The sequence below is a fragment of the Anomalospiza imberbis genome, chromosome 1 (assembly GCF_031753505.1).
Source record: "Anomalospiza imberbis isolate Cuckoo-Finch-1a 21T00152 chromosome 1, ASM3175350v1, whole genome shotgun sequence".
NCBI classification, from domain to species: domain Eukaryota; kingdom Metazoa; phylum Chordata; class Aves; order Passeriformes; family Viduidae; genus Anomalospiza; species Anomalospiza imberbis.
This window is the reverse complement of record NC_089681.1, coordinates 25,335,959-25,351,762: the sequence shown is the minus strand read 5'-3', so window position 1 is coordinate 25,351,762 and position 15,804 is coordinate 25,335,959. Positions and strand designations below refer to the sequence as shown.

Genomic DNA, 15,804 nt, shown 5'->3' with positions numbered 1-15,804 from the left:
TTATGTTTCCTTAAGATTCAAAGGTTGTAATATTTTGTAGTGAGGTATACATACCTATATATCAGTTTTCCCTTAAAAATGTTGATTTATTTGTGGGTTTGTAACTGAAATGTTGCTTTGTGATATAGATAACTAGGAGTATTTGTTAAATTCAGAGTTACATTGAAGATTGTATTTCAATAGTGATGGTGTTATCAACTTCAGATTTATGGATAATGCAGTTTTTTACTTATCAAAAATAATTGTTGGGGTAAAACAAAATTTCCACAAAAATTCCACAACAGCTGTAGGATGTGTGCACTCATGCATGCACACACCCACAGAGATACCATCCCTTGTTGTTGGTGGGGGACACAAGTCTGTTGATAATGGAAATCCTAGGTGTTCCGATACTAATCTGGGATTGATGAAAACTTGTCCAGTTTAACTGACTCTGCAATTAAGAGGTGGGAAAATCTCAATTACAGACTTTTTCAAACATCATCAACATTTTGGTGCAAGAATTTTGAGGAATGGAGAATATGTTCTTGTGTGTTTAGCAATGGTTCTTTCGTTTCCTACTGCAGATTTTTTGCCTGTTTCAGAATATTCAGAGCTTCTAGCAAACAATGATTAAAAAAAAAGAGGCTAGGCTCTTTTGCACAAGTACCTGTATTTGGGGATGTTTTTGCACATGCATATTTATGTGTAGAAATGTATTTTGATTTTCATTTCATAGTAAATACTGTTAGAGGTACTGAACATTTCATCAAAACTAAGCAGCACCTGACTGCTGAGTAGCTCTCGCTGTAGCTGTGAAGATTCCTGTCTACTTCTGACTATTGAAAGAAGGAAAAGATTTGTGTTGTGAAAACTTGGCAGACATAAATTCCTCAATTATGAACTCCTGGAACTGCACTTTCCAGTTAAAAAAACAGCTAAAACCAAAAATACAAACCACAAAAAGAAAATAGAAAAGAATTGATGCTTAGGGGTTTATTCTAGTGAACAGAAGTAAGATTACCTTTCTTTAAAAATTGTATGTTGTTAATGGATGGGCAGGGCAAAGAATAATTATGCCAGGAATAGTTAAGAGTCTGTCTCAAGTGAAGAAATTCTTTCTTGCTTTTTCTTTTTATCCTTGCAATGCTATGGGACACAGTTGTGGACATCAACTGAATGTCACTCAGTAGAATGAACTGATGCATTTGTCTTTGTGCCAGTCTACCTGTTGCATTTGGAAGCAGTCTCATTTTTCTAAAATTGTTTTGGATGGATAATGCTTCAGGGTTTTTTTGCCTTAATCTAAACAATGAAATGTAAATTAATTTCTATTTTAAAAAAGGAAATATTTAAAAAATGTATTTATATTTTTGCTTACTACAGAACAGTGATAGGGAAGACACTTCACCCATATAATGGATCTTGCATTTCAACTTAAATTTCTTTGCCATCCAGAGATTCAGAAATCTTAGAGGAAAGTTTACTGTGTCCTTGCTCCATATCAGTCAAGGCATTTAAATGCCTGAACATTTAAAGCTCTTCTATGCCCTTATCACTTTGTGTCTGAGCACTTTGTATCGTACACAAGGTGCATGACATTATTACAAGAATAAATGTTACTGGGTGAACTGTCTGTGCTGAGAGCCTTTGATGAGTGGAGAGCCAAGAGCAGAAAGGACTAGCTTTGAACAAGAATGTTTGTCACAAGAATTTTTGGCACTGCCCACGTGAAGCCGATACCTTGCAGTCCCTTACTGCACTTCGAGCTTGTTACTCTGAAGTTTGAGGTTTCAGTCTACAGAGAGATTCTGTGTATGTTTCTGGTAGGACTTATTGCTACCTGATGTTCTGCATTTGCTACATAAATAAGCTTTTTGTGTCATTTAGAAGACAAAATGCTGATGGAGTAAGACAAGTCTTCTAGCATGAGCTTTACTGAGGTCTTAACGCATTCCGCCTGCGGCGAGAAAAGCTCCCCCCAGGAGGGACAAGGCTGCTCTCCCGGGCTTGGCAGGGAGATGCCTGCTCTGCTGGGCACTTCTTGCTCAGATTAGCATAGCCCAGCCTATATCACACACACACACCCAGTAATACCTCATTTTGCCACTGGCATGAGGCCAAAAGCACAAGCATTACAGGGATATAAAGCGGGAAGTTACTGGAAAGAATCACAAACTAACGTGAGACTAGACCGAATTTTTGCAAACAGCAGAAAATGTGATCTTTGTTGTAGATGGTTCTTGCATTTAATGTAGCTGTTTATATGATTGAAGCACTTAATAAGTGTTTTCATTGAGTATAGTTATAGAACAGCTGCAGAAATCTTAAGTGCTTCTGTTCATTTCTTTTTCTTTGTAGTTTGGAACTGAAAAATCTCAGAAGAAAACTGGAGACTGACAGAGATCAGGGTGATTCCTCAACTGTGCACTCTCCTGGCAGAGGCACTGCTTTTGTGGGGTAGGAATGATGACGGGGGCAAAAAGGAAAAGAAATAGAGTCTGGAGGAAGATCCAGGCTGTTCGCTTAGAAGATATCAAAGCCTGGTGTATGAGAAGGCTGCCTATCTTGAAATGGGTGCCTGTCTACAGCTGGAAGGAAAATTTGGTTCCTGATACTGTTTCTGGGATGATGCTAGCCATCCAACAGGTGACTCAAGGTACAGTTAACTCATTTCAAATGAATATTTTGTCTGGTCATATTTAATGTTGATTGAATCTAAATAAAAATATAAGAAAAAAGCTATAGTCTTAACTTATTTATAGAGTGGATAGTGCAAATGTGGATAGAAATGCATTGTGATATTGTAGTTAATTTCTGTGGAACTTTACTATTTATCCCATACCTTTGACAATTTTTCAAACATTGAATATGGAAGGTGAGAGAGCAGTAACTCTATTAATACAGGATATGGTTATATATAATGTTTTATCAGTTAAATGACCAGCTTTTTCTCTATTTCGCATGGAAAACAAAATCTAACTCAATGATAATTGCACTATAAAATATGCTATTCTGGAATAAATACATGCATGATACTATTACCTGTAAAACTCCAAAACACAGCAGGAAAAGTTCACAACTTTCTGTGCATAAAGAGTGTTCCTGCAAGGAACATTATCCAGGGAGAGGATCTGTGGCATCCATAGCTTGTATGCTGATTTAATGCTGTATGCATTACCTATCACACCTCTTTTCAAGCAGCAATACAAAGTAGGGTGGAGCTAGACTCCATTTCACACCATTAAAAAAAAAAGAAAAAGAAAAGAAAGAAAGGAGGAAAAAAAAGGCAGAAAAAGGAAAAATTTCCCAAAACCTGCACAATGACCTGCAGAAACTAAGTTCCAGTCATCTTGCTTAGTAAAGTGATTTCTAAGAGGAAATGAATACATTTGTCAGTTTTTGATGTGTCTTTGATAGTCACCTTCTCATGACAGTATCTTATATTTGTCTCGACAAATCACAGCTTCTTATCTCAGATGGACTTTAACTCCTTCCTTCATGTGAATGACATATATTGTTTCCTAACAGTCTTCCATATTAAGTGTGCTTAACTATCATTCATGTTGTTAAACACTCCTTTAATTGAATTATGCTGGAACTTGAAACAACTGATTTGTATAAGTATTTGTGCTTTTAAAGTAATTAGGAACATCTGCATTGGCATGATTTAACTTTAAGAACCTTAATACTGTAACTCTGCAAAGTATCTAATTTCACTGGTATGTGTGTATACAACATTTTTTGTAATTAAAATGCTGCTAATAACAGTATGTTGAAATTCATAAAAAATGCTATGTTAAACAGCATTTCTGCAGTGTTGGTAGTTTTAGCCAGGATTTTAATGTTTGACTCTTGTACCAAGAAGTTGTTTACTACAACAGATAAATCTATGAAGACCCAGTGAAGACAGAAAATATAGGTTTGTATTTTCTGTATTATTTATAAGTACTATAGAAACAAATTTATCCTTATTTTATGCTATTTAAAAATAAATACTTTGAAACTCCTGATCTATTTTTTCTTTCTCTGCTTGCTGCTTCTCAAGATTTTGGAATGATTTCAGGGGATGAAATAGGAAGAGAGTTAGAGACAAAAGCATTTCATCATGTTTGTGGTGCTTTAATTTGAATGCAAATATAAGCTCTTTCTCTAGTGTAAGCATTCCAGTTACCAGAACTATCCTAATATTTTCTCAGGAAGACTTATGGATGAAAAGAAATTCCATTTGTTATACAGCACAAAGCAAAAAAAACCCAAATTTTGAGAGGTCTTATTGTGACTGTTTTCTTCCACCCACAAGATAAACCAAGAAATTTTGTATTGCAATGCAAGGCAGAAATTCTAATAATAGTAGGAAAAAAAGGTAACCGGTGATAACTGACTTATTGAGCATAGTGTCAACCTCAGCAACAGGTTTAAGCAAATTCAAGTATAAGGAAATAAACCTGAGTAATGGAAGTATTTGGAAAAATGTATGGTTGTATTCATATGCAACAGTTTTCTGAGTGATGAAAGCTGCAAACTCCGGGGTGGAGAGCAGTCCAGTAGCTTGAGAATAATTAAGAAAGGCCTTCCAAATGAGCTGTGCTTTTCACAATTTCCTTCTGTGGGATTTCTTACTCATCTGGCATTGGTCATATTCAGACTATTCAGGTTGACAACTGCTCTGATCTGGTGCAATGTGTTTGTGCTCCAGCTTCTAATCTAAATTTTAGATTAAATTGCTGATTTCTCTTTGTATTGTAAGGAAGAAAAGATAAAGGTCACTGTCCTTACTGTGTCATAGTGAAAGTAACAAAACTGGGCAGGGGAAAAGGAGTCTGAGGGGTGTAGCAAGATGGAAAGTAAAGGCATGAGATTATCATAGCTTGCTGCTGGGCATTTGTGATGAAAGAGTCATTGCTGAAACAAAGCAGTCATTCTGAAAATGTTCCTATAGTTGTCTCCTTGCTTGCTAAAATAATAAATAAATATTAATTTAGGAGTCCCAAAATTCAGTGCTCTTTACCTATTTGAAAAAATACTTGTATTTTCTCTGTATGTATCCCCTAGTTTTAGTTTTTTTTATCTACTTCTAGAGAATATGGAGAAAGAAATGTCAAAGATCATTATGTTTCTAAAAATGTTATGAAAATATAATGTAGGAAAAAGACCCTACAGGTTCTAACAAAAAAAAAAAGCCCTTTCAAATACACCAATTGGTGCAAAGGTCCAGCTGGATTTGCACAGTCTCAGACAGCAAAGTCAGCCAGCCACAAGTCAAAACCAGTAAAGGAAATCAGGCTTCATCAATTCCAGTTATTTAATATTAGTTCCAAGTGTAATTTAATAATGCTGACATAGAATCTTATTCTTACTTTGATACCTAAGGTTGAAAAAATAATCTTTGAATCTAAAATGAACATCATGATGCAGTCTTGAAGTTTGATATATACTCTAATAGAAAGTTAAGAAATTTGAGCTTTTATGTTTTGGTAATCACTACATAATTTGTCTCAAAAACTTCTCAAAACTCTGTTATTGATAGACCAGAGCAATATGTCTCTAAATTAACAAAATAAATCCCTAATTTTCTTGTTGGATTAGCATTCATTGCTCTCTTCCCTTTCCCTTTAAAACTTATTAATACCCCATCAACAGTCATTCTATGAAGAGTCTTCTTTCCATTTAATTCTGTATCCCTCATCCTTGCAAACAAATTCAATTACTGGATCCATGTAGATGTCTCATAAATGCCTAACCTTCTTTTTCCTTTCCAAATTGAAATCATGCTAATAAAACAAAGGGTCTGCTGTGCAGGTAAGTAGTTCTCAGCAAGCTTTTGTGTTCTTCACTGGTCAATGAAGACTTAGTCAATAAGAGTTAATGAACATTACGTTATTAGAGAGCATCCAAAGGAGGGTAATGAGGATGATGAAGGGTCTTTAGGGGAACCTAAATGAGAAGCAGCTGAGTTCACTTAGTTTGTTCAGCCTGGAGGAGACTGAGGGGAAACCTCAACATGCTCGTGAGAGGAGGTGGAAAGGCAGGCACTGATCTCTTCTCTCTGGTGACCAGTGACAGGACTTGAGGAAACTGAGTCAGGAAATGTTTAGGTTGGATATCAGGAAAATGTTCTTCACCCAGGGAGTGTTTGGGCACTGGAACAGCTCCCCAGGGAAGTGGTCAAAGCACCAAGCCTGACAAAGGTCAAGAAGAATTTGGGCAGTGATCTCAGGCACATGGTGTGGTTCTTGGGGTGTCCTGGGCAGGGCCAGTAGATGGACTTGATGATCTTTATAGATCCCTTCCAACTTAGTTTATTCTGTGATTCTATGCTTGTGAGAGGTGGTGAATGACTGCATTTACCTCACTTGTTTTTCTTTCATTCACTTATTAAGTTGTCTATCTTGACTGACAAGTTTTCTCACTTCTGCTTCTCTGATTCTCTCCTGCATCCTTTGAGGAGGAGTGAGTGGCTGGCTGGGTATTTAACTGCTGGCTAGAATCAACCCACCACAGGCATGATTTATCTGACTAAATCTAACCATCTGCTTTGTTAAGGTTGATTAATTATATTAATAAGATTTCCTCTGAGTGTAACAGGGGATGGGCTCAGGTGTAGACATTGATGAGGCAGACATCAAAATTTAGGTGTCTTAACAATTATATCCATGACATTGTGGGTAATAAACAGTTAATGTTTAACAGTTTACGGTTAAAGGCAGGTCTTACTGTTTTCTGTAATTCATCCATTGACTTATCACAATAGAATTATTTGTGGGTTTTTTGTGTGACATGGTCACCCCACACTCATATAAGAAGAATACTTTGATCAGACTGGGTCTGAATTTTTCTTGGTTTCCTTACATGCTAAAATTAAGACACATTATGATGCAGTTGTTTCATGTAGCTAAATCTCATTAAACTGTCATCATGTTTTTTCTGTAGCCATCTGAACATGTGCTAGAGTCCCATCATATCTCTTCAGAATGCATCTGCTTAGCTTATTTTCACAGTGGTAACTTCTTTGCACCAAGCAAATTATTAATCTTTACTTTTAAGGCCCTTCATAGGTGATCTTTCCTGGCATTATTTATTCATTACCAAGCTCTTGATCCATCAACCATTAATCCACTTTTCTATCCTTCCTCATTCAGTCTTGTCTTTTCAAACCAACAGCTTTTTGCCTCAGGATTTAAATTTTCCAGTGTATATTTGTTGGTAGTCATACCTCAGTATTTTGCTATTTAGAATGTGGGGTTTGGGGTTTGTTTTTTGTTGGTTTTGTTGCTTGTTTTTTCCTGGGCAGAACTGTGCACACTGCTCACAAAGGCTGGCATATAGAAGCCATGTAGCTAGTACCATGACCCATCAGTAAGCTTCCTTGAATGCAACAGAAATAAAGCCAAGTTTGTCTGAAAAAGTTTATAAAAGAGACCCTCTGTCATGGAAATGAGTTCATTGCCAGTGGAATTATTACCCAAATTATTCTGCTTGAATATATATTTTAGTGTATGTAACTTATTTATGTTCTCTATACAGATAGGGAACACAAATGTGTCTGAAGCAGTTTGTTCATGAAAAGCTGTGAAAATCAAGTGCTCTGCATAACAACTGAACTTGTTTTACTCTTTCTGGATGTAAATTCCTAATGTAGGTAGGAACGTAGAAGATGATCTCAGTAGAAGAAAAGGCTAGGAGAAGGAGCAGAAAAACAGAGATTATATTTGGGAGAAAAATGGCTCAGACATATTAAAACACGAAAAGGGTTTTTTTCTTTACCAGGAAAGGCATTCAAATTAAAAGACAGTTGCAGCACATAGAGAAATGAAAATAAAGTAACTCGAATCTGTTTAGATTTAAAATTGGAAGTAGTTCTAAAAATATTGTATTTAATTATTGGGTTCAGAAGATGGATCTCCTTATCATATAATTCCATCCATGGATGTGCTAAATTACAAACGATTGTGTTTGGCTGTCATAAGGGGGAGCGGACCACAAGGGAAGGTCCTCACAATTTTATGCTCCCTTTCAATTTTATGCTCTCTTTTGAGCTGCTGCTCAAAAAAAAAAAAAAAAAAAAAAAAAAAAAAAGGGGAGTTTGGAACTTCTGTATATATATGAAAAAATTAAGACAAATGTGTGGGAGTTTCAAAATGAAAACACTGTCACTCTATTTCTTATTCAGTCTTTGTGTGCTAATTTTGTGGAATCATAAACATTTTTCTGTTTATTTTGAAATAAATATTTTTCTGTGTGTTAGATTGCATGTACTCAATAGCTGCCCACTGGAAGCATGAGGGTATAAGATTCGGACTTTCAAACTTACCAGATTGCAATGATGTCAGTGTTTGCAGTTTAAAAAAAATAATTTTTTTTGTAGGCAGCTAGTACAGGGTAATGTACAGTAAATCTACATTAAGTTAGTACAGCTTGATGTAGAATTTATATATAGTATTATACATTTGCTGCCTTTCCTGTGACCTATCATGAACAAGAAATGCTTTGGCTCAAGTGGATTTTGGTGGGCTGTTTTTTTGGAGGGTGGAGGGCCCTTGAGACATATTTCCTCTAAAAGTTAAATATGTAGATGGCATCTGATGAAATCAGTATTGTTATTTCTGCCAACTTCTTTTTTTTTTCATTCTTCAAGCCCAATAATAACTCACTGAGTCTTGGTGTGGTTTGTATGCTTTAATTAAACTTAATTTAATCTGGAGCTGGATTTATTGCTGAACGACTAATTCCTTAACACTGGCTGGAGACCTTGACATTAAAAAAAATTAACTATATTGCCTTCCCACATTCCAGAACTGGTGCCCAGTGTTTTAGAAGGCATGATGCCAAAATCTTATATAATTTTTTTTTTCTTAGCTTTTCATGGAGGAACCCCAGCTGTGTCCTCTCAAGGGTGATAGTTGCTGGGGGTTTATTTCAGGCTCGGATCATAAATGTAGACATAAATATACTCTAAGCTGACTAACTGGAGCTAATAATTTTATTAAGGGGTAAAGCTGCCTTGTAAATATACATCTGGCTTACAAATAATGTATAGATGAAATAGAATAGGCACATTTGGAAACAGAGCCAGAAAAACCTTCTACAGAATGCATTGGAGAATCCATGTAGTTCATGATTTCTGGAAGAGTGTCCAGTTGAACTCTGTTATAGTTCTCTCATGCAAAGAATAATGATGTAAGCAGAATATGAAATTTAACATGCTAGTGAGAAAATGTGGGACAATGTTTCACACTTTACAACTCTCCAGTGGAGCAGCGAGGCACTTAGGCTGCTGTGCATGCAATATTTTCTTTCTAATGTCTATAAGAATTCTTCCAAGTTACACATGTGCTAATGCAGACCTGTCTAACAGACTGCTAGAAATGTGAATTCAGCTTCTGGATGATCTCTGACTCCCCTGGGGCCTCCTGTACAGGCGCACTCCGGTGTGCATACACGGCATGCCCAGATGAGCTGTGTGGATCCCAGCGCTTCGGGGTGCCTGAGCACCATGGACAGAGACTGAGAAATCCAGGAAACATTGATCCTTAAAGGAAGAAATGGCACCATACATAATCTTCCAGATTAGAAAACTATTAGTGTTCAGGTCCTTGGCCACCAATTTGCCAGAATGGATGCCCTTTTCATGGATTTTAGCAAATCCAGCTAAACTGGATTAAGGCCTGTAATCACTCATGAGAGGTTTTTGTTTCTCCACAGCATTGATGCTTTTCAGAAGACTACCTCATAGTTACCTGGTGGCCAGAAACTTCTGAAGGCTTCATTCTCTGTTTATTCTTACTGAAATAGAGAGATTTTTACCTATAATCCACTTTCAAAAATCCTTCTTTGTTTCTGGACATGGCTGAATTCTTCAGATATCATGGCTGTATAGTGGATGATGGCCCATAGAACTCACTGTGAAACAGTTTATACAATCTTTGTGGTGTTCAGATATGGTGTTACATTAAACCTAAAGGGGTCTTAACATTTCATGTCAGATTGTCTGTCAAGACTGATAGCTTTTTTTGAGGAGGTCTATTAAAAGAAAACACAAAAAATTTTTTAATTATCTGTTTTGTATGTATCTAAACTCTGTTATGTACAGAAGGGTCAAGCAGTCTTGAACAGTGGAATCATAAGCAGTTCATGCCATCCACTTGTTTCTTCCACCATAATGCTTGCATATTTTCCTTTTGAACATTAATATACAAATGTCAGTATCTGGAGATCTGTAAAGTGGCAGAATAGGCCAGTGTTTTCTCAAATCTACCTTTGATGTGCTTGTCAGGTGGTACATTGGGAGAGCTGCATTTCAGAATCTGTGTAATACTGTGAATTCAGGTACTATGGCTAACAGAGCTGAGGTGCTTAACTCTCACCAGGCAGAAGGAGACAGCTGCATGGGAAGGAGCTGCACTGAAGGATCCTTCAAAAAAGACAGGGGTTGCCAAATCAATGTTGTGTGGTCTCTGAAAGACTTATGGTACATTTTTTAGGATCTGTCCTTCCATTTTGTCTTTACATTCTTCATATGCCTCAGGCTTTGAATGACAGAAGAACCAAAGAATGATTTTAAGCTCTTGGTAATTTGTCACTAAATAAGTGAGACAGAAGGTACAATCCACTTGTGCAGCCCCAGCAAACGTGCATTGAGAGAACTGATACTGAGCTTCCCAGTTTTTGGAGATTAATGATATTATTTCCAAAAGTTCATTTTGTGTTAAGAGCTTGTACAAAGCCATTGTCAAAGAACCCTCCAGAACTAGGAGGTTTGTGTAGGAAAACTGTTATGAAATATAATATTAATTTTTTCCTGTGGTGGAAAAAATTTTCTTGTTTTCTTCTTCAATAGAAGTTAACTATCCTGGAGTTAGAAATTAAAGCCTGGGATATGAGTCATTGGTTGCCTGATTTGTTAGTTCTCCAGATAGTATTGATAGGAGACTGATTTAACATGTGTAAGTTCTACATTTTAGGGCATCTTCAGAAAATACCTTTTTTACTACATAATAGAGCATTGTGAACAAATGGGGAAATTATATTTTTCTGAAGCATCAGAGAGTGTCCACAATTGCATATAGCATTTTTGAGTGGGATAAGATGAATTAGTGTCATTTAGGGTTCCATAAACTTGGGGTCTGACCATCTTAGTATAGTCACACTTAAGAGTAAAAGGTTACACTTACAGAAAGTTATTTGAATATATACTCTATCAGAAAAACTTTTAAAATATATATAGCTTTTTACAGTAAATATTAAATTATACTAATGTTGATACTCCTTAAATTAATTATAGGCTTAATACTTTTCCTGCCTCTTAATTTAATTTCTGGTTTGCACCTAGTATTTCCAAAAGACATGGTAGAGTTTTCCTCAGAACAGATGTATGTATCATGAGCATATTTCCAGATGCAGAAAATTGTTTACTAGTTGACTATACTCTGGTGATTCATAGCTCTTCCTATGGAAATTTTTTTTTTTATTGCTATAGTTTTGGCACTAATCCAATTAGCAGAAACTTCCAACTTAAACTGAGACCTTTCTCCTGCAGCAGGAGATGGCCTTGTTTCTCTTTGTATCACGTTTGTTATTTTGCAGTTACCTGCATTGACACTGAGTGTTAAACATCTCTTGCTTTTCAGCGTGATGTGCCAGAGGACTGTTAAGCACCTGGTGCTAGTCCCAGGTCATGGTTTTCAGTGAAAGTGTGTCCCACAATGTTATCTTATGATAAGGAGGTAGTTAAAACAAACAATATTAATGTACTGTATCCGAACTTACTGTTCAATATTTGTTTGCATTTCTTTTCATGGAATTTATATTCTTATATGAAAACCTTAATGTCACTGCCATGGGGGCTTCTCCACATTACCAGTGAAGATTATGTGAGATCCTTACTTTATGATCTATTTTCTTTAAGTATTACTCTTTGGAATGAAAAAAAAAAAAAAAAAAGAAAATAATGTTTCCTTAATGTTTCCTGTCTTTTGAAAGTTCAAAACTTTCCTTTGCTCAAGGAAAGTTCTTGAGCAAACAGAATGCATTGCAGTGAAGTTTAATACGAAAATTAATGAAATAAACTTAAATATACTTCTGACTACATCTTGAAAAGTATTTGAATCTTTAGAGCATTTTATGCCTAATAAGAAAACCTGAAGTCTTTACTGATTCTTTTTTATAATGCCTCTCTGGTCTTACACACTTCAGTAAGTGCTACACATGCTTCAGTGATGGGAGTAAAAACCTAACAAACAGAGCCAGGACTCAAGCTGAAGGCTGGTAATTTTAGCTCTGGCCTGATTGCCATGACCTCATCATGAAAAAAATTACACACTTCTTCTAGAAACTTAATACAAAAGAATGTGAAAGATCTAGGCATGAAATGGAGAAAAACAGGGGCTGATTTTAAGTTCAGATTATCTGCCTGTAAACAAGTGATATTTATCAGCAGCAGATCATCTGGATTTATAACCATAACCAGGATTAACTGGCTCTTCTGCAAAACCTTCTAAAGTACATATCTGGCTCAGCATTCAGTACTGTAACTTGTGTATTCCCCTTATGCTTGTCCACACAGACAGGTCACTTCATTTCAATTATGTTGTTATAATTTAAATGAGATTGAAATGAGACTGATTTTTCTGATTCCTTCACTTTTTGGAGAGTAAAATAAATTAGCCTAGCATAATGGTTTGTTGCAAGTTGCAATACTATGTTGTGAGTAGTATTCAACTAGTAAATTAATTCCAAATTTGTTGTTTCTTTTTGGTTTTGTTCATAAAATGGTTATAAGGGAAAAGCTTTCCAGTGTTAAACAAGCTTTAAAAAATTCTTTCTCCTATTCTCTATTTCCCCACCCTCCTCCATGTTCAATTTTATCTGTGTAAGGTAGTTCTGCGTAGTGGTTCTCTCCTGTGCTGTTTTTATTCTCTTCAGGCACACCCTTCTGTGTTGCTCTTGGGTCAGAATCTTATTTTACCTCTATTGATCACGTGAACATGCACATTGCACTCCAATTTCAAAGAGCTTTCTGGTTTATGATAATGCTGTGCTAAAAGAAAAATGCAGAAGTGACTATCAGTAGATGCACTAAAAGTGCTACTTTGCTGAGCACGATATGGATGAAAATGATCCATGTAGGATTCACCTTGGCAAAAGCTTCACTGTGAGGTTTTTCTTAGAACAGATGAACTTCTTCACTGAGAACTTGACACTTCTGACCTTTTCATATTTTCTTGCCTCCCGCTCACCACATTCACTTTGTTACAGACTCAAATGAAAATGTAGGAACGAGATTTTGAATAAAAATGTTCAGAATTGCCTCTGAAAACCCATAAACAAAGACTCTCTTTAGCACTCTCCATATTATCAAAGCCCCATAGCACCAACATTTCAAGTAAAGAATGCTTTATGAAGCATTTTTAGGATGCTCGGTTAGAATAATGAATCCTACAGGTTTAGTTTTCTTTGGGGGGTTTCACGTGTACACAGAAGGCAAATCCATTCCACAGATCTGAATCTCCTCTGTTACAGACCACACATGGTCATTCTCCCAGTGCACACATGTCTGCCCTAGGCTTGTGAGTACACTCAGGTTGAAGGTGGACTTCAGAAAGGCATCCTGTGTGTTACCCAGGCCAGTCCTTTCTTCCAGACTGCATGATGAGGTATTCACCAAAATTTATGGAGCAGCTGTGCAAGCCAAGTTCTCCTGCTCTTAGTTTCCAGAAGTAAGAGCTGTGAAATAGCCATAGAGCCTGCTGATCTGAAGCAAGTATGGGGAGTCTCCTTCTGATGACTTGCAAGAAGCCAATGCAGTCTGTCTTGCTATCTTAGGTATCTCAAGTCGAAAAGCAACCAAATCTGCTGCTTTGCAGGAATATTTCTGTTGAAAGATGAGTTCTTGTCCAAGACTTTTAAGAAAAGGATGGACACTGTCCTCTATAGCTAAGCAATGAAGGTAATTAGTAACTCTATAAAGTTAAACCTGAACCAATTCTGTTCATTCTCCATCTCAGCATGAAAGTCAAATACTTTCCATTTGTGAACTGACAGCTTTACATGGTGAAAGAAATTTTAATGTCTAAAGGCTTATAAACCCCAGGCACCTAAAGAGGATGAACTCTGGAATATTTTTTTGTTTAAGAAATTAGAAGAAAGCAGACGGAAGGGGCTCCATCCAAACCAAAATTACAGCTTTTGAAATATTTGTAAAAAATAACCATCCCACTGCCTGGAGACCTGGCAGTCTCAAACCCATGTTTGTGAGAGTGGGGGTGAAACAATGCTGCCTCCTCCTGTGAGGCCTGGCTGTTAAAAGAGGCTTGAAACCACTAATGGAGACAACTTGGAAGCATGGTAGGATATGCAGATTTTGATGATGAAATGAAAAACCTTTCACAGTTATTTCTGATTTTTATTGTACAGTAGCTCACTTACACTCTAGGTGTAATAAAATTGTGGACATTTCCTCATAAAAATAAAAAAACAACAACACAAACAGAACGGTTTTATCTTCATACAGTGAAGTAATTCTCTTTAATTTTCTACAGGGCTGGCCTTTGCTGTTCTGTCTTCAGTTCATCCAGTTTTTGGTTTATATGGATCTTTTTTCCCTGTCATTATTTACGCCATATTTGGAATGGGACGTCATGTTGCAACAGGTAAGTGTCTGTATGCTAAAGTCATTTTCAAAAATAGGGAACCGGATCTGAAATTTATTCATGTTTAAAGGTTGATGGAAGGAAAATTATCTATGATTAAGAAGAAAAATAAGATGTTTTTACGCTTGTCTTTACAACTACTTTTTGTCAGTTTAAGTACTTTAAAGAGTCTCATTAAGAATATATTGGAGTAACTCCTGCCATTAGCATTTAATATTGCACTGACACTTCCTTTGTAAATGTAATTTAGTAAGAGCTTTTGTATTTTAACTCTGCTTTAGAAATCTGCTTCAGGCTAAGAGTTTAACAAAGGGCTCTGCCAACAAGATGTATGTAAATGGAAGTGAAAAAGGTTCAATTGCCTCTTAAACCATAGAAAACACACATTACTTCTCACCTGTCTAAAACACAAATGCTGCATTTCTTAGGAAAAGAAAAACAAAAATGACCTTCTGAGCCCATTACCTGCTATTGTATTAAAGCTAGAGATTCTCCCAGTAAGGACTCTTATCCTCTTGCAGAGTAGTTGGGTAGATAGGGAAAGATGCTGCTTGGCTACTCTGCTGGTAGTTATCAGGTACTTGTTTACCCTCAACAGAGCCTCAGCAGCTAAAGAATTGAATGGCTTTGTGCTCCTAATAGGTTGATGAAAGCTCTGTTTCTGAGCCCAAAGAAATCAAATTATAGAGGGCAGCTGGAAATAATACTCATTAGATTGAACCACAAATTCTTTGCTGTTCAGAAGTGGGCACTTGATGGGCCCTGAAGTTTGCAAGAAGGGTGAGATAGGCCCAGTGGCAACACACAGCATGACTGGGTAAAGGCAAGCAGCCCCTGTGGCTGTCAGAAGATTTCAGCAGGAAGGATGTATCTCTTCCTTGAAGAGGAGAAAATCTCCTGAAAGGACAAAAGATGGTTCTGGGTAATCGCACTAAAAATAAACTCTGCGGTCTGATTGCACTAATGTATGCAATGTTCTATTAAGAAGTTAGCAACACATTTTGAGCACCATTTTTTATTAAAAATATTCAGTTACATTATAAAAAAATACAATTCCGAACAGCTATAAATTGTCTTAGAGAAAAAGGAAAGCTGAAAGTTTGTTTTCCCTAGATGTACAGAGAGTATTTGAGCCTTTTGATGTCTGAAAAGGATCTGTAGATGTGTTAGTGTC

At 36.5% G+C, this 15,804-nt stretch overlaps 1 protein-coding gene across 4 annotated transcripts in view; it reads left to right on the top strand.

Moving 5' to 3' along the window:
• The first annotated feature begins 1,660 nt into the window (after positions 1-1,660).
• SLC26A7 (solute carrier family 26 member 7) overlaps positions 1,661-15,804 on the top strand; it is a 66,878-nt gene continuing 52,734 nt past the window's right edge. For 2 of the 4 annotated variants that reach the window (XR_010997438.1, XM_068185207.1), the window contains exons 1-3: positions 1,969-2,162; positions 2,341-2,638; positions 14,520-14,630. Coding sequence is in view for 3 of the 4 variants with exons in the window: in XM_068185207.1 (XP_068041308.1) it covers positions 2,446-2,638; positions 14,520-14,630 (304 nt within the window). In the remaining variant the exon portion in view is untranslated. Of the gene's footprint in view, positions 1,806-1,968; positions 2,163-2,340; positions 2,639-14,519; positions 14,631-15,804 lie in introns of those variants that run through there. The other 2 variants (XM_068185222.1, XM_068185211.1) reach the window with 2 other exon arrangements.